This window comes from Rhinolophus sinicus, linkage group LG15, assembly GCF_036562045.2.
Source record: "Rhinolophus sinicus isolate RSC01 linkage group LG15, ASM3656204v1, whole genome shotgun sequence".
NCBI lineage: Eukaryota > Metazoa > Chordata > Mammalia > Chiroptera > Rhinolophidae > Rhinolophus > Rhinolophus sinicus.
The window spans coordinates 36,371,056-36,387,733 of record NC_133764.1 but is presented as its reverse complement, the minus strand read 5'-3'; the positions used below and the strand labels follow the sequence as shown (position 1 = coordinate 36,387,733).

Here is a 16,678-nt window from a genome sequence, read left to right as displayed (position 1 = left end):
TGAAGGGTGACAGGCCTGGGACGGGCTGGACTCACCTCCAGGCAGACCCCCAGCTCCACTCACCCCCGACGAGCAGGTTCTCTGCAGACAAGCTTCAGGAACCCAGGCCTGGAGCTTCCTAGTGTGGAATGGATCCTACCGACTCAGTCCACTCCTGGGGAAGTGGGATGGGGAAGGGACATAAGGGAAAGGGCCCAGGGATCGGTACCAACAGACAGGGCTCAACCACCACAGCTCAGCTTCTCCGCGTTGGGTGGCCTCCCAAGGCAGCTCCTTGGGGCCCAGCGAGCTTGTCTGTAAGACGGGACACACTTCCTCCTGCACAGGTCTGCTGGGAGGGGTGGTAACAAAGCCAAATGCCAAGTGCCCAGCGCAGCTCTTGGCATGGAGCTGGCAATGTCCTAGGACTGGGGATACAAGAGTGACAGACAAGCTCCCTATGTCACCAAGCTCACATCCTTGCAGGGGAGAGTGTGATGACTCACAAGTACACAAATTAGTCGGCGGGATGGTTTCAGATAGAGATCAGGGCCAGCAAGAGAACACAGATGCTAAGATAGAGTGAACAGGGTTTGGTGGTTGGAAGGACTCGGTGACCATTCCCGGTTCTGGGCGCGTGCATTCCCTGTGCCTTCTGCCCGGGATGCTTTTCCTACAGATACTCACATGCCTCCCTCCCTGGTCTCTACTCAAATGTCCCTCCCCTGACACTCTCTCTCCTACTTCCCAGCTTTGTTTTTTCTCCTTAACACAGGTTGCAGTGGCCTAGTTCACTGACAGATCCTGTTTATGACCCGTGCAACCCTCCCCAAGGACATGCTTTCCAAGTCTTACTCAGGAACTCCGACCTTTTTCAGTGCAGCACCGTGAATGAATGGACGGAGGTGGTATAATATCTCCACCCAGACCTGAATGATAGGAAGTGGTGGCCGTGGTGAGACTCGGGCAGGGTGTGTCAGGCAGCTGGGACAAGCTGCGCTGGCGTGTTACAGGAGGAGGAAGACAGCAGAGGGGCTGGGGACAGGCGACAGGAGAGATGAGGGGGGTTGGGAAGGGGGGGCCCCGGTGGCTCACAGCAAAGAGCTTCCGTTTGACTCCACTGGGAACCCACTGACAGTCCAGGGCAGGGGCCTGATGTGGTCAGCCCTCCCCTCCCCCACAACACGTCCCTTTTGCTAGGCCCTGCCTCGGCCGGTCCATCTGCTCAGCCGCCACCCCAGGCCCCATTCACCGCGGTCCCCATGCTTCTGTCTGAAATACCTTCTTGCCCTTCAAGCAGAACATCCAAAATCACCTTCCAAAACGCCCTCGCCGTCTGAACCCATCCTGACCACCCTAACCTCAGCACCTGACCTCACCTTATACTAAAACGGTCCCTAATACCACCGTGGACACAGGCCCCCATCCATCTCTGAGAATGTTCTCCCCCGTCTTGGGCTGGTCATTAAACTATTGGGAAAAATCAGAAGGAAGCTAAGTGACCAACAACAGGGGGGCAGGGCAAGTATGCTCAGTGCCATGGGGGAGCTTCCAGTCACGACCAGGGCAGAAGACTAGCGACCTGGGGGCGTGGATGCTATGTACCCGGCAGTCAGGTCGAATCTGTTAAAAATATTCACATGTGTAGACAACACCCTGGGAGCCTTAAGGAATTAGTGCTGATTTATTTTCTTCTTTTGTTACCTGCCTCCCAGGAGGGTAGATAAGAGGATCAAATTGGAGACGGGGTGAGGCCCAGGCGGTGGTCAGGTGTGAGGGCGGCTCTCAGCCCGCAGCGGGCACTCAGTCCCGTGGGGGCATCGTTCCCGCTCTCATGGCAGCTGGGCTCCTCTCCAGCCAGTTAACCTGGATAGGGGAGAGGACACCCCTCTGGACACCAAAGGGGCGCAGAGGCAGGGAGTAGACTGGCAGGTGGAGCCAGCTGTGTGACCCGGGGCTCCAGGGTCCTGGGGTAAAAGGACCTGACTGACTACTTTGTAGGCACTGACGGGGGCGCTGGCATGAGCTTCAACAGGAGGGCCTGTGAGGGGCTGGCAAACTCTCGGGTGCTATATGCACCTTAGTGCCGCTTCTACGACGGGCTGTGGGAGAAGAGAGAGCTCAGGAGTCCCCCAAGTCTGATGCCAAAAGGGTCTGAGGCAAAGTTATGGGGCTATAAGGAGCTCTGAGGGGCCTGGCTTCCTGCACTGGGTAAAACGCGATCCCAGAGGGGGACTTCCCAGGAAGAAACGCCTTCTCCACCCTCCAAACTCAAGACTGTCCAACCTTGGTCTCTGTTCCTGCCCATCGTGCCCTCTGCCCCTGACCAGACCCTGAGCCGCCCTCCCTGCTGGGCCTTGCCATTTCCTTTGGGTGTGGGCACTCCAGGCCACATGCAGCTTGCTGAACTATGGCTGATTCTTACTCATTTTCCACCCAGGTCTGTGCCTTGCGCGTGGCACTAGGCTGAGAGTTCTCTGTGGGCAGCTGATCTCGAGATTTCCTTCCCTTCTCACTGCTCCCCGTCATCCACCATTGCTGCCAGCCAGTGAGAATTAGTCTCCCTACACCCTGATACCCAGCGTGGAAACACATAGGAGAGCTGTCAACTTGGCAACAGGTGAGCAAATTCACACCCTTCCCCTGTCATCCCCTGTCCAGACCCTGGAGCCAGGAGACACATGGACCCTGCCTCACCCGTGGGTCTCAGGAGGTAAGTGAAGAGACAGTAGAGTGAGGGAAGGAATAACTACATGGGGGTAGGCCTGTGTTGGGCCCCCTACTATATAAGTAGCAAACCTCACTGTGCCCCAGGAAGAAGGGGATTCCCAGGCCAGACTGCTCGTCCCACACTGGCACTGTTTGGGATGCCTGGGCTACATGGTCCCCATGAGACCAAGGCCTGGCCAAGCCGAGCCAGCCTATCTGTCCTGGAGGTATATGATGGGCCAGCGGCCCAGAAGGCCCCTTAGTAACCTGGGCAGTTCCGCTGCTCTGCTGGGAGAGGTGACACGCCATAGCAGGACTTTGGACATCTCAGGCCCAAGGGAGAGAAGGCCCCTGGAGCCACACTGGGTCCTCCAGAGGCACACACAGCGTGAGGCTGAGTCCCAAGCTCTGCGCTCCCCTCTGCTCGTGCTCCCCACTGCCTGCTGCCGCCAGGCAGCTGCCCTTCCTTCCCCGACATCCTGTGTGAGGCCTGTGTGTGGCTTTGGCCTCCAGTCTGCGTCTACTGGGTGTGAGTACACCCCTGCACTGCCTACCGAGGAAGAGATGGGTGGGGTACAGCTCTATGTGACTGGGGCCGCTACTGACCCCTCTGGCCTCTGTCCATGCCAACTCAGATGCCCACAGCTGCTTTGCAAGCACCCACGTTGCCCCGGGAAACCCAATCTCCCAGAGGCACTAGGCAGGCCCCTGGCCAGCAGCTTAGCAACCAAACCTTGGCTGCAAGGGTTCCTCGTGGAGATGGGAGCTCCCAGACAGAGAGGGGGTGGGAAGACAGGATTGTCGTCACTGCTGTTGTTAGGTAATATAAGCACATTATACACCTCATCTCGTGTAGTTCTTACAGTTATTTATGAAATAGCCAATCCCAAGAGCTAGCAAGCCCAAGCAGTTAGTAAGAGTCCAAGTCCCTGAACTTCAACCTGACTGCAGAACCCTCGGCTCCATTCACGCCTCTCTCCCAGGACAACGACACTAGCCAGGGGTGGGAGCCCCTGGGTGGGATCACTGGGGTCAGCAGCCAGAGCATGGCCTCGCCCTCCCTGGCTGGATCCAGGTGAGCTGCCACCCCCCTCCCCACCACCCATTCTAAGGAGCTGTAGGCCACGGGAGGGCGTTGCCAGGAGGGCCCTCCCACCGCACCTCAGGCTCCTCCTATAGGGTTTCCCTGCTCAGCCTGGCTGTGAGGATGGGTGCGAAGTCAGAACACATGCACCACCACCCCCGTCACCTTTCTACGGGCCTCAGTCCCCTTCTTAACCCAACATCACACTCTCTCCAAGGAAGGGAGGGCTTGAATGTGGCCAAGCACAAGGAAAAGCAAAGCCATTCTGGGGACAAAGTGGACACCGTCCCTGGGCTGGGGCTGGGGGCGCTGCCTGCTCATCCTACCAGGCCCATGCCACAGCCTCCTACTTGCTTCAAAACTTGCACTGTTGTCCTAAGAGTTTCTAGAAGATGTCAGTTCCAGGAGAAAGGGGCTGAGCCGGTCCTGCCCATGGTTGTATCCCCAGTGCTTAGTGCCCTGACACCTGGGAGACACTCAAAATTTTATTTAGAGAACTTCCTCACCTCTGCGAGTCTGGGCTCGGCTGTGACCTTGTCAAGCCCACCCTGACCCCCTTTTAAAGCTGCAAGCTGCCTCCACCACAGGGGTCCTACGCCCTGCTTTAGTTGGTACTCTATAGCTCATATCGCCTTTTAAGATGTTATTACTTACACGTATTTTCTGTACTCACGCTCCCCACCCTTTAGCATGAGAATCCTGTGATGACAGAGATCTTTGCTTTGTGTGAGGATTATGCCTGGTGTCTAAGCCACGCCACACACACAGAGGCACCAGTAAATACTTGTTGAGTGAATGAATGAACAAGTAGGGTTAAATGGGGATCAACTAGACTAAGGTCTTCTCCAGTTGAGAGCCACCAATCCCAGAGAACACTGGGTTGGGTCACCAGAGGGTCCCTCAGGGAACTTCTCCATCCTGCTCTTAAGTCTCTGGCCAAGGCCATGGCCATGAGGACATCATGCCTGGCTTCCTGCTGGGGATACCTTTGTGGGCCCTGCCTCCGTCCAAGGCTCCAGGACACCCAGGTCCTCGGCAAAAAGAACCCAACAACATCATTAGCTACAAGAGTCAAATAGTTCTATGCCCAGAGGTCCCTTTCATCAAACCCTGGGAACACTGAGTCAGGTATTTCGAGAGAAGGCTCCGGTCACTGCTGAATTCCTGAAGGGTAGAGTCAGGTCCCTAGCAGCTTCCCTGTCCCCACGCCCAGAGGAGCCTCTCCTAGCTCAAGAATTCACTGTGGTTCCTGGGAAGAGGAAGGAGCGGGGTGACTCTTCAAAGGACCAGCTTCCTCTGGGAGGCATGGTGGGGAGGGAAGGTCACCTCAAAGGAAGCTGGGCAAAGCCTCTTGGTGACAGGGCACAGGACGGAGGGTCTCCTGGGGAACCCTGGGGAGGCGGGGCTGGAGAAGGGCTAGCAGAACCAGAGGCCCCAGTGGGGAATGCCCATCTCCTGTCCCTTACCCCGCTTGTCCCTGCAAACTGCTCCTGGGCAAGGGAAGACAAATCTGCCACCCAGACCTGGCATGCCTTGACCCAGGAGGAACCCTGAGAGTGGTGTTGCCTGAGTGAGATAAGAAGGCCTCTCCAAGCTGATTACTCTGGATGAGGGAGTCCCAGAGGCCAGTGCTGCTCAAAGCAGCCAGCCCAGGAACAGGACCACCAGCCTCTCCACCCCCACTCAGGTGTCTCAGGAGCTACCTCTGACACATCTGGAAGGACCAATAAGGCTGAGTAAGCCTTCAGGAAACCCCACATTACTCCTGGAGACTCCTGCCCAGGATGTTCAATGTCTCCAGTGGGGTAGACAGGGGGTCACAGACTGACTGTAAAGGCTCCGATCTTTCCAGCTCCATGCATCATTTTCTCCTAGGGAGAGGGTCCTGGGGCCGAAAAGTCCTTCCCTAAATAAGGTTGAAAGCACTATGGAATTCTCAGAAAATCTCCTTAATGACAAGGAGCAGCGCAGGAATGTGCTCCCCTCCCCCCACCCCCCAACAGGGTGCAGAATGTGTACAGCCAAGCCCACCCCTGAGCAGAAAGCAGAACGGATTACATCCCCCCTCCCACCCCCCAAAGATCTTCAGCGGGGGTCTGGCCATCAGGCTTCACTCGTGGCTCTCCCAAGGAGCAGGAGAATGACCAAGGGCCACTGGAACACAAGATGAGGTTAAGAGAAGCCACAGCCCTTTACCTCTGTCCCTCTATTCCCATCCTCATTTTAAAAGTTCTGACCTCCACAGGCTCTCAGAAATCATGACCCTCTCGGTTGGTTTCTGGACAGAGAAGCCAGATTCCCTCACAATCCATCAGGCATGTTCAAAAGGCCCAGACGTCTGCCCAAAGGCCCATAAGTGACCACGCTTGCTTTTTATGCTTTGCAGGGATGCTGAGAAGCTCACCCTCACCTGGTTCCAGCATGTACCAAGCCACATGTGTTTGTAACATTTTTCATCTTCTTGTCTACATTAGTAAAACATAAAGCTGGCTGAAGCTTGGTATGGTTAAGTGAGCGAGCCAAGGTCATGCAAGAAGAAAAATTGATCAGACACAATTCAAAAGTATACCTGAGAATGGAAGGACACAAACATTTAATGAACACTATGTCTGAGGAAAGACTGTCAGGCAAGAGGGAGAAGTTTTTCCCTCTTATTTTATACTTTCTAAAAGGTCTCATCTCCCCAAACACTGTCCAGTGGTCCCCACTGAGACTGGCCCAGTCTAACTCCGGAAAAGAGGAGCCAGTCCTGGTCACAGCCCCCAGAGCCAGATTTGAGTCCTGACTGCCATAGTGGACACTGTGCGCAGATCAATTAAGGAAACCAAATCTGGATTCTCTGTCCGTAAAATAAGAAAGTTGGACCATCTCGGAGGACCCTTTCTGGACTTCAGTTCACACAGATCCAGCCTGTCTTCCTTAAAAGCATCTTCTAACCTTGCTTCCCCTGTGCTGAGCCACAGCTCTTCTGTACTGCACCTCTGTTCTTCCCACCTGGGGGTTTCCTGTCTCCCACATACACTCATTCCCTCCCAGCTCTCTTCCTTGTTCAGAATCCCCTCTGCACCCTTGAGTTGTAAACTCTGCAGAGGATCCCTAGAGCCCAAGTTAAGACGCACTGCGTCTGGCTCATGGATGCCCATGGAAGGGGCCTGCGTCTAAGCCCCACCCACCTCACCTGTCTCAGGTGAAAGCTTCAGGGGGCCACACAGGGCTCTCCTGGTTAGTCAGTTCTCCCCCAAGCCAAAGCTCAATGTGTCTACGAACAATCCAGCCGGAGCAAACCTTGAGCAAACTTTGCACACTTCCTTTGGCAAGGCAGAATTTTCCACTCCTAGCCAAGTCCCAACGTTCCACAGTGCAACCCCACCTCTGTCGTTGTGGAAAACAGACTAGGTCTCCGTACTGTCCCCTAGAGGTGCCCAAAGCCGCCCGAGGCAGAGAAAGGCCCTAAGTCCCTCCCGCGGGCTTCCTGCGTCCGGGGATTACGAGACACAAAGGGCCGGTAGGAAGAGGGCCCAGATGGCAGGGACGCAGGCGAAGCCGTCGACGTAACACTCTCCGGCCGCCGCTCCCGGAGATAGGACCATAGGAGACGCGCGTCGCCGGCCTCCCCCGCCAGGCACCTTGCACGTGGTGGGTCCCGGGTCCCGGGTCCCGGGGACTCCGTCTCCGCTCGCGGTGACCCTCGCACCCAGCCGGGCGGGGCACCTGTTTCCCCACTCCCCAAAGCCAACACTACTGTGCAAACCCGAAACCTAAATTCTGTAATCGCGGGCGGATGAGGCAGAGAAAAGTTCCCAGTGGCACTTCCTACAGGTGTCTTTCTCCTAAACCGGCGGAGCGACTGGATCCAGGATAAGGCGGGCGGACCTGGGCGCAGCCCTCCGCGCCCCGCCCGGGGTCCCGGCCCTCCCCTGCCTCCCCACCCCAAGTGGCTGGTGCCCCGAGGGGGCGGGCCCGGATAGGTGGGCCCCGGCCCGCGCCTCACCTGGAACCCCAGGCCGGCCCCCGCCGAGGCCTCCGAGTCCCTCGGCGCTTGCCGCTGCCTCCGCTCACTCCGCCGCCGGCCCACGGGTTGCTGGGCGGCAGTCTCCTTCCTGCTCACCTCCAGCGCGGCGAGCAGGGGGCGGAGCCGCTACTATTTACATAAAGGGCGAGCCGGCAAGGCCCGCACAACCCCGAGCGCGGGGCCCCAGCGGCCCGGCCCCGCCTCAGTTCCGCCCCCCGCAGCGCTGCGCCGACGGGGCGTGAGCGCCTCGCGGGGCGGGGACCGCCGTTCGGACCAATCCACGGCCCCAGGCGGCTTGGGGCGGGGCCTAGGCCTGCGAGAATATGCACGAGGCGCTGCCGCCCCGCCCCCGGCCTCACCTGCGCGTACCTGGTCGGAGAACGGCTCGCCGCGCCCAGTGTCCCGCCGCCTCCCGGAGGAAGAAATAGTTCCCGGAACGCGCGACGGCCCCGGGCCACCTCCCAGGTCCGACTGCCCAGAGAAGCGGTCCCTCCACAACCCGGCCCGGAGCTGTTGAGGGCGGGGCATACCCCGGCCGGCTCTTCCTGAGAGCGCCCAATCCAATCAGAGGGTGACCAGCGGACACAGGACCAGGTTTCAAGACCCAAGAGCGAGGTGGCGTGGGGACGGGGGCGTCGCCGCGAGGCGCCTCCCCTCGAGGCGGGCCCCAATCCTGGAAACCCCTTCTCCTAGTCCCTGCTGAGGTAGGCAGACGCCCGAGGCCCCGAGGGACACCAACAGCAACCAGAGTTTTTAGCACGAGGGAGGGGCTTCGAGCGACCAGAGGCGGGAGCGGAAGGGGCGCGGAGTCCAGGCCAGGGGCGAGAATGGCGCGCTCCCCCGCACAGCTTGCAGCGACTATGGTGCCTCTCAGCTGCCATACCCAGATCCGCTGCCTTCAGGGAAGGGCTGCTGGGGACCGCTGGCCTCCCTCCGAGGACCCCTTTCAGAAAGCCAAGCTGACCAGAGGTCTGTGACTTCCCTTCACATCCGACGCAGGCCCCAGAAAGGTGCGGGGTCGTGTCCTGCCCTACTGCGGGCTTCTTTTAGCTTCTGCACGGGAGAAAGCAGTGTTCTCTGAGGGTGGGCAAAGCAGGGGTGAGGTCCTGGGGGCCAGTTCCACCGACAACGGGTTGCGGGGGGGGGGGGTCTGCGCACCCATACTGGGGCTCGGGGGACTTCTCCAGTATATCCAGCCACAGCACAAAAGGGATCTATTTTTTAATGGCTTTGGCTTTATCGCATGAAGCAGGCACCCTCTCCTTTAAAGGCACAGAGTCCTCTCTTCTGGCCCACCGCGCTGGGTCTCTAAAATCTAGTGCTGAATTCCAAGGGGATCACTGCAAGGCAAGTCTTAGGCCGGGGGCTCTGAAGCGCTGCAACAGCCAAGTGGGTGGGTGGGTGGGTGCTCAACTTGGCTCTTCTGCAAGCATCAGACACCCAGGACCAAGGCCCAGACTAGCCCCTGAAGCTACAGGGTGTAGGAGGCAGCTGAGATGGTCCCTGAAAGTAGACAGTTCGGGTCCCCATCCTCCCACCCCTTCCAACAGGCCCCAGGTCCTGCCAGAGCTGCACAGTCAGTGTTCCAAATCCCTGGGCAGTGTGAAGTCCCTGAAGCTGTAGAAGGAAATGTCTCCGTGATCCACCAGGGCAAAGATCAGAGGAACATCCCCACTCTGGTAGGACAACTGCTTGAGAGTGTGGAGGTCTGGGACTGGCTCATCAAATCTGCAGGGATAAAGGTTAGACTGAGACCTGGACATAGCCTACCCCCAGGCTTTGAGACCCCAGCCCTCTGTGGCTCCCAGGGAAGGGAGACTAAGACAGGAGTTGGGAGTATAAGAAGTCTGGCCCCTGGACTCTCCTGTCTGCAAACTGCATGGCTCTGATAAGTTCAAGAGAGACCCAGAGCCCTGGCTGAGTAAGTGGGCTAGGAAGAGTCAGGTTCTCAAATGAGCCCAGAACAGGAGAGAGGCTACCTGCCAATGCCAGGAATCAGAGCTGAGGACTGGGAAGCTGGGGTTCCATAGCACTAACTGGCTGTGTGGCCTCTTGTGGGTCACATAATCTCTCTGGACCTCTGGATCCTCTCAGGGATCGACATCTGTCAGGGGTGTGGTGAGGCAGTCCACTTGGTTTACGTAACTGGCAGCAGCCTGGGGCAGTGCTCGCTGGTCTCGTACCCACTGATGCACATCCGGGCATAGGGCTTGCCAGGGTTCTTCTTTTGGAACGTGGCCACAGCGTCGGCCTGGTAAACATCAAAGCTGATTTCCAAGCCCCCCGAGTTCTCCAGCAGCCTGAGGACAGAGTGAGAAACCTTAGGGAACTCTCCTGCTCCACCTTTTCTTTCCACGCCACCCTTTCCCTCTCCCCATTCCAGGAAGCAGCCTGTTCAGGGAAACTGAGGTGCTGCTGTGAGGTGCCACTTGATGCGCAGGGGAGGCTCAGCTGCCCATCTCAGAACCCTGGGGTAAATCCACTCCCTCCTCCCTCTCCCCTAGACACATGAGTATTAGCCACGGTAGGGGTCCGTGGAACAATCCCTCAGCTTATACCCAACTTCAAATCCCAGCTGCCAACTCCTACAGGCAGCCAAAATACTGTGGCGATGGGCACTACCTAGAAACTCACCGGGCACCTCCATCAGCAAGGTGTGTTGTCTGCAGCACAGAGATATGCTGAAGGACTGTGGCTACAAGGACAGTGAAAATAAAGCGTTGGGGAGGGGAGTCAGTCATCTGTAGACTCCCTTGACATTCTCAGTCTGCCATCTACGTTAGGGGTCCCAGATTTAACAGATTTTTGTCAGTATAGAGATTTACCATGTTGTTTATCCGTAACATGACTGATCTGGCAGCCCTCATCCAGTTACTTACAATCTCCCATTTTCCCATAAGGGCTGTAAGTACTTCTGAATCTGTTAGTGTCATTCTTGCTCTATTAGTCCCCTGTCCTTAACATGCAGGGCATACAGCAAGCTTTCCTTTTATTTGGTCTACGGATCACCTCCTTGTTCCCCTAACAGACTGGGGAGAACAGGGAGCACAGCAAGTTGGTGGCAGAGCTGTCCCCACCCATCTGGTGTATGACATTAAGTAAGGACTTGTTCGGAGTTTTCATTGCTTTCCTGTCCTTTCCTTGGGTACTGACTCGCCATCTGTAAACCTTCCCACATGGGTCCTTTTGTCGCTTCCCAGGAAAACAGATTGCCCTTGTGGGTTACACTCCGTGGGACAGCTCTCTCCTCCCCCATCTTTCTTAAGCTTTAATCGGTCTTGGGCAATCCGTGCCCCTTTCAAAGTCTTGTGATTCCTTAGCTGTCAGTGGCCTGTGGGGCTATGGCAGAGTGAGAGGGTACCTGGGGAGTCTGCCTGGCTGGGACTCAATAAGGGGGTGACAGTCTGGTCCCACAGGTGTGGGGGGCGGCTCTGGGTCTTCTGCAGGTGCCGCTTCTGCAGCAGCTGCTTGTACTCCCACCAGCTGGAGCAGCGCTGCACCTGGGCATCTGCATTTATGTCCTCCCGGAAGTGCTGGGCCTCTGCCTGTTGCTCCCGTTCCCGTCTGGAGAGCTTCTCCTTCCGCTGGTTCAGCTTCTGGCACCAGGACTCAGCATCTGTCTCCCGCCCTGCCACATTGGCCGGGAGAAGCTCTGGGGCTGGGGCAAGCAGGAGGGTGTGGCGGCCATCTGAAGCCAGGTTGGGGAAGGAGATCTGCTCAAAGTCCCAGCGTGGCTTACACACCCCCTTGACCCCATTCTCTACTTTGCCGCTCTCCTGGCTGCACCCCACCCCCTCCCTGGCCATGCTGGGCTCTAGGGACCCCAGAAGCTGAAAGGAGCCCGTTGGACCCTTTATGGGGCTTGACTCCTGGGGTTTCTCCTCAGGGCATCGGATGTTCTGGTTGCTGGAAGGTGGGATGGAGGTTGCCAGGCTCTCAGGTGTCCCATCCACCCCCTGCAGGGGGTTCTCCAGGGCCTTGGGCTTCTTATTAGTGGACCTGAGGGACATGGGGAGGAAATGCGGCACATCTGCTCCTGACTAGTGAGGTGCATTATGTCCTGTGGGTGCACTTCTGCCTCCTTGAGCCCTCAAGGGAGCTCCCCAAACCCAGCTCTTAAGCCTATGCTTTCTCCAAGGTCCCAAACACCAGCTCTGCCCCCCCCCCAACTCCCTGGGGCGTGGCCAAGTGGGGAGCATTACCGAGAGCTGGAGCTCCTCCTCTTCCTCTTGCCATTCCGATCCTCCAAGCACTGGGCCCTGCTGTCCAAGTTCAGCTGCCTCTCATAAGGGGACAGGACGGAGCTGTGGGGTGAGAATGGGGCAAACAACAGATCCAGCTGCTCAGCCTGGTGCTCCTGGTGGGGTTTGTGAGGGGCTGGCCCAGTGGGCAAGTCAGTGGGCCAGGGTCAGCCACACCCAAGGGCTAAGGCACCAGGCAGACCTGCCCGCTGGGTACATAGGGACGGCCACAGGGGCCTGCCCATGCATCTCTGCCCAGGCCTCCGTGTGGCACCTGTGAACTGAGGCTCCCTGGAAGCAGGGCTCCTGCAGAGCCAGAAGCAAATGATTAGTCATTGGTGAGAAATATCAAGGGCCAGAAAACTTAGAAAACAAAAATGAAAATAAAAACCCATGGATACCACTGTAACATTTTTGTTTCTTATAAACACCACACTGACTGTTTCTCTCCATATTTGGTTTTTCTAACAAAAATGACACTGCTTTGTAGTCTTTTTGTTTTAGTTAATAATATATTATGGACATGGCCCCTTATCACTATAGCAGTCCTCCCCTCCCATGACTTTTTTTATGGCCCTAAGGCTGCACTGTCTGATACAGTAGCCATTAGACATAAGGAATTACTGAAGTTAAAGCTATTAAAATGAAAATGAAAAACTCAGTTGCACAAGCCACATACGAGTATACTGGACAGCTTAGACGTAGGATATTGTCATCACCACAGAAAGTTCTATTGGACAGTGCTGCTCGAAGGGATAAGCTAATTTGTGGGACTATGCCCTCCCAGTTGGACTCATAGGATGTTTCCAAGTTCACTGTTTTGTGTAAGCTCCCCACTAAACGCAAGTTACGTGGGGCAGTGATTTTGTTCTCTGCTGTTCCTCAGCAACAAGCATAGGGCCTGGCACCCAATAAGTAATCAACAAATACTGTTGAGTGAATGAACATTGTCACAAGTAAACTTATGCACACATCTGTGACTATTCCCTTAGGATATATTCCACTTTCAGAAATTAAAGCTCTGTCCTAGACCTTTGGTGACATCCTGGAAACTGCAAAGGCTGTACCTGTTTCCACTCCAAGTTGGAAGGTCTCTGTGGCTCCTGGCAATGTTGGATTACTAAGGTGATGACCTTCAGAGGCCCCAGAAGGAAAGAACATCTAGCCAAAGGGATGTGAAACCCTACCAACTGTTAATTCCTTCACTCCTGCCTGCATTCGACAAATCTGCTGGCACACTTACTAAGTGCCTGGCCCAGTTCCGGTGCATTTCCATGCTCACAGTTGGCTGTGGGTGCTCAGTCGTTATCTATGGAGTGAACAGACTGAAGATGGGGCTCACTCTGATACCCCAGGAGAAGTTGAAATGACCAGATTGTCCCAACATGCCCCTCAATAGATCATTTCCAGCAAAGGCCCACGGCCCATGTCCTGAAAGCTGCAGCTCCAGCCAAGGACTCCAGGTTAGCAGAGGCCGCTTTCTACTTTGGGGCTAGTCATCCAGATGCCAGGATGAGAACAAATGGGAGAGAAATGGGATAGGGATTTACCTTGGCTGGAATCGTCGCACCACATAGCCCAGTCTTTTCAGGTGGCTGAAGACCTCCAAAGAAAAAAAAGTAAAGGTCATACGTCCACTTGTGAAAACACCAAATAGTTTCTCGGGAAGAGAAGCCATGCCCCACACTCTCATTAATAAATACCTTCCCCAGATTAAGTTCTCAGTACGAATTCCTGTTTCTTGCTTACCTTATTTTGGGCAGAAATGACATATAACAGTTTCTTTATTTAAATGCAAATCCCAAAAAGCTGATAGGTGACGGGCCAGGAAAAGAACTATGTCCTAAAATATTTGGATACCAAAGCTGATGAGAGTGAAGCTCCTGATTACAATGTGGACAAGACAATGGCAGAAGGTGGTGGGCATCCCCCGCCCCTCCATTGACAGGGGTGGGGTGGGAGTGGTCTTTGGTAAAGAGCCATGTGTTCGTCCTCCTGTCTCCATATCAGTATCAGAGATGTATGCCAGAATGTCCCCTATCTTGCTTGATCTCTCAGCAGCCTTCAACATAGCTGACCACTTGTTCCTTGAAAAAAATCTCTTGGCTTCTGTGATGTCACCTCTCCAGGTTTTTCTCTTGCATTGCTGGACACTCCTCCATCTGTTTCTGGTCTCATCTTCCCCCAGACCTCCACATGTTGGAGTCCACAAGGTCTCAGATGCAGCCCTCCACTCTGGCCACACACCTATACAGCCCCCCTAGTTTTAAATACTATTCACGTAGTCACGATGACACTTAATGTCTCTAGCCTTGTGCTCCTCCTCCACTGTCTTCTTCCTAACACTCAGCTCTGTGAAGTCAATTGTTCTTTCTCTTGCTGATTAATCATCCATTGCCACCTCTAGGGTGTAAGCACCACGACAGCAGAATCCTTGCCTGTCTTGTAGCCCCAGCATATGGTTCTGTGCCCTTGCACATCTTAGGTACATGTAAATACCCATTGACTCAGTGGATGGGAGGCTCTTTTCCTGGGAGAGGGTGGCAGATACCTGGTACTGCTGGAAAGTCACAGTGTCCTCAGTCAGCAGCAGCTGGTAGGCTTCCTGGATAGACAGCGGCAAGTCTTGGTGGAAGAGCTGGATGGAGCCCTAGAAGTGGGGCCAACAGCTCAACGTGTAAGCCCTCCCTGCAGTGGCAGAATCAATGGGGTAACTTCTTGGCTCTAACATCTGCGGGAACCCAACACACACACACCCCACGCCCAAGCATCACAGCAAGAATACGATCAGCCAGGAATGGGGGAGCATTCTCTCATGTCCTAGAAGTCAGATTACAAACTTCCTGAATACTCAGTTGCGTATACTTCCCCCCCAAAAAAAGCACCCCCACATGTTCTTTGATCCCAACCCCTTCCCCCCACCCTCCTGGGGCCCCACTCACACACTCCAGCAGATACAAGGCCTCCTCAGGGTGAAGCCGCTGCCTGCCCTGCTCCGAGAAGCCCATGGTTTGCCAGAATTTACCCTGTGTGGGACCCAGAGCAAATGTCACAAAGGAGCCAGAAAGGGCAGAGAAAGATGGTCCCCTGTCCCTAAGCGCCGCCGCTCACCGCAGGAGACTTCAATTCCACGAACCCCTCTTCTGATCTCCATTCCGCGGCCACCAAACTGCCCCTGGGTTGGAGTAGGGAGGAACCCGTCTCAGTCTAACCGAGTCTTCTCGGTCGGTCTGCCCCGCCAGTCCTAGTCCCGGCCCCGCCCCCGTCCCGTCCCGTCCCTCTCACAGACGCTCCACGCGCTCCTCTGCCAACAGCTGCCAGAGCTCCTCCCGGCACAGGCGCAGTCGCTCGGCCTGGGCAGCCGAGCCGTCGGGAAGGAAGTCCTTGGGACCATGCGAGCGCTGGGGTAGCTTCTGGGGCCGCGAGCGAGCGGCGAGGAGCTCCCGGGCACTGGAGGAGACGCGGGGTCAGAGTCAGGCAATCGGAGCCGCCCGAACCCCCGTACTCTTCCCCGCGACCACCCCATGGTCCCCGTGACTCTCCCGGGCAGAGCCGCACCGCACCTGAGCACGCGCCCAGCAGGAACCTCCACGGTTGCTAGTTCTGGTTCGAGATCCATGAGTCCGCCGTCTACGCCTGCGCGTGCGCTGCCCATGCCCCGCCCACCGCCGGAACTTCTCGCGGCCCTAGAGCCCGCGGATCTGACCTCGGCTCCTTTGGTCTCCGGATCAACCCACCTGCTCTCTGCCTTCCTGGCTGTCCTGGGTCCTAGCGCCTGACAACAAATTTGTGCCTCGATTCCGGGGGCAGAGAGCTTGCAGATTTCTGGATTTGTAGGAGCTTCCCCCTCTAGTGTCCCTAGCCCTCGTCTGAGCTCCTCTCTAGTAAAACTTGAGGAACCCGGCATCTGAAAGTGTAGTATGAATAATAAAATGCGTGACGCTCCCCTCCACAGTCCTGGGCTGCTTTAGTCCCCACCATCAGTCCCTACTAGAGGAGGGAAGAGGGAGTTTAGAAAAGGAGACCATTGGGTTCCCGAATTCCAGCTTCGCAAACTGAAAGCCACTGGAGGCTGTGAGGTGGGGTCTGGGGAAGCTCATAGTTCCTTCAGTGTCTTCCGTTGGGTCCCTTCGGAAGGGCTCGTAAGCTGGATTTGGAGGGCGGGGGCGGGGGGGGGGGCGGGAGGCGCTGTCCGGGCCACGATGGTGCTGAAGCGCCACCCCCTCCCGTCATTAGCACCTCCTCGAGGCTGGGGTCCCCGCCGCCGCCACCATGGGCTGCTCCGATACCGTCCGCTAGGTGGCACCATTGCTCCGACCAGCCGCTAGGTCGGCGACTCCGGACGCTGGCGGAGGTCGCTCGCTGCAGGAGTCCCGGGAGGGGCGACGGGCAAAGTGGAAGGGGGACTTCCCAAGTGGGGTCCACGGGTGTCGGTTCCCAGACCCCTTCAAATCACGTGTTCTCTCTCACCCAGTCAGAAACCCTTCGGTCTAAACTCTGGAGCCCCAGGTCGCCCCGGCTCCACAACAGGAACCTAAGGGTACGCGTTCTCGCCTACACAACCTCCGCTTCACCTGGGCGCATGCGCTGCTCGGCCAACTTCTTGGGTCTGCAGGGGAGCGATGGGGGTGGGGCCTGGCACGGATGGGGGCG

At 56.6% G+C, this 16,678-nt stretch overlaps 2 protein-coding genes across 13 annotated transcripts in view; both read right to left on the bottom strand.

Annotated features, from left to right (window-relative positions):
• LLGL2 (LLGL scribble cell polarity complex component 2) overlaps positions 1 to 8,289 on the bottom strand; it is a 33,127-nt gene extending 24,838 nt beyond the window's left edge. For 2 of the 9 annotated variants that reach the window (XM_074320915.1, XM_019745588.2), the window contains exon 1: positions 7,764 to 7,918. The gene's annotated coding sequence lies outside the window, so the exon portion shown is untranslated. Of the gene's footprint in view, positions 1 to 35; positions 155 to 7,763; positions 7,971 to 8,153 lie in introns of those variants that run through there. The other 7 variants (XM_074320913.1, XM_019745587.2, XM_074320910.1 and 4 more) reach the window with 6 other exon arrangements.
• Positions 8,290 to 8,989: 700 nt separating this feature from the next.
• Positions 8,990 to 16,597, bottom strand: TSEN54 (tRNA splicing endonuclease subunit 54). Of its 4 annotated transcripts, none has more exons than XM_019745589.2 (11): positions 15,589 to 16,597; positions 15,311 to 15,475; positions 15,137 to 15,200; positions 14,968 to 15,051; positions 14,577 to 14,675; positions 13,576 to 13,628; positions 11,987 to 12,088; positions 11,146 to 11,783; positions 10,419 to 10,479; positions 9,968 to 10,084; positions 8,990 to 9,512 (listed from the first exon to the last, which is right to left on the bottom strand). In XM_019745589.2, the coding sequence occupies exons 1-11, from the start codon at positions 15,930 to 15,932 to the stop codon at positions 9,362 to 9,364; spliced, it is 1,878 nt and encodes a 625-aa protein (XP_019601148.2). In that variant the 5' UTR covers positions 15,933 to 16,597; the 3' UTR covers positions 8,990 to 9,361. The 4 variants fall into 4 exon arrangements, with proteins under 4 accessions (XP_019601148.2, XP_019601151.2, XP_074177017.1 ...); XM_019745592.2 differs by having other exon boundaries at positions 11,285 to 11,783; positions 15,589 to 16,576; XM_074320916.1 differs by having other exon boundaries at positions 9,384 to 9,512; positions 9,764 to 10,084; positions 11,285 to 11,783; positions 15,589 to 16,581.
• Between the last annotated feature and the right edge of the window lie 81 nt (positions 16,598 to 16,678).

Excerpts from the sequence above, each read along its gene's own strand:
- TSEN54 (XM_019745589.2), bottom strand. The coding sequence starts at position 15,932 with ATGCCGGGTTCCTCAAGTTTTACTAGAGAGGAGCTCAGACGAGGGCTA. Across the intron at positions 14,676-14,967 it reads CCTTGTATCTGCTGGAGTGT|GGCTCCATCCAGCTCTTCCA; the intron begins GTGAGTGGGGCC and ends CCCCACTTCTAG. Across the intron at positions 13,629-14,576 it reads TGACTTTCCAGCAGTACCAG|GTCTTCAGCCACCTGAAAAG; the intron begins GTATCTGCCACC and ends TTTTCTTTGGAG.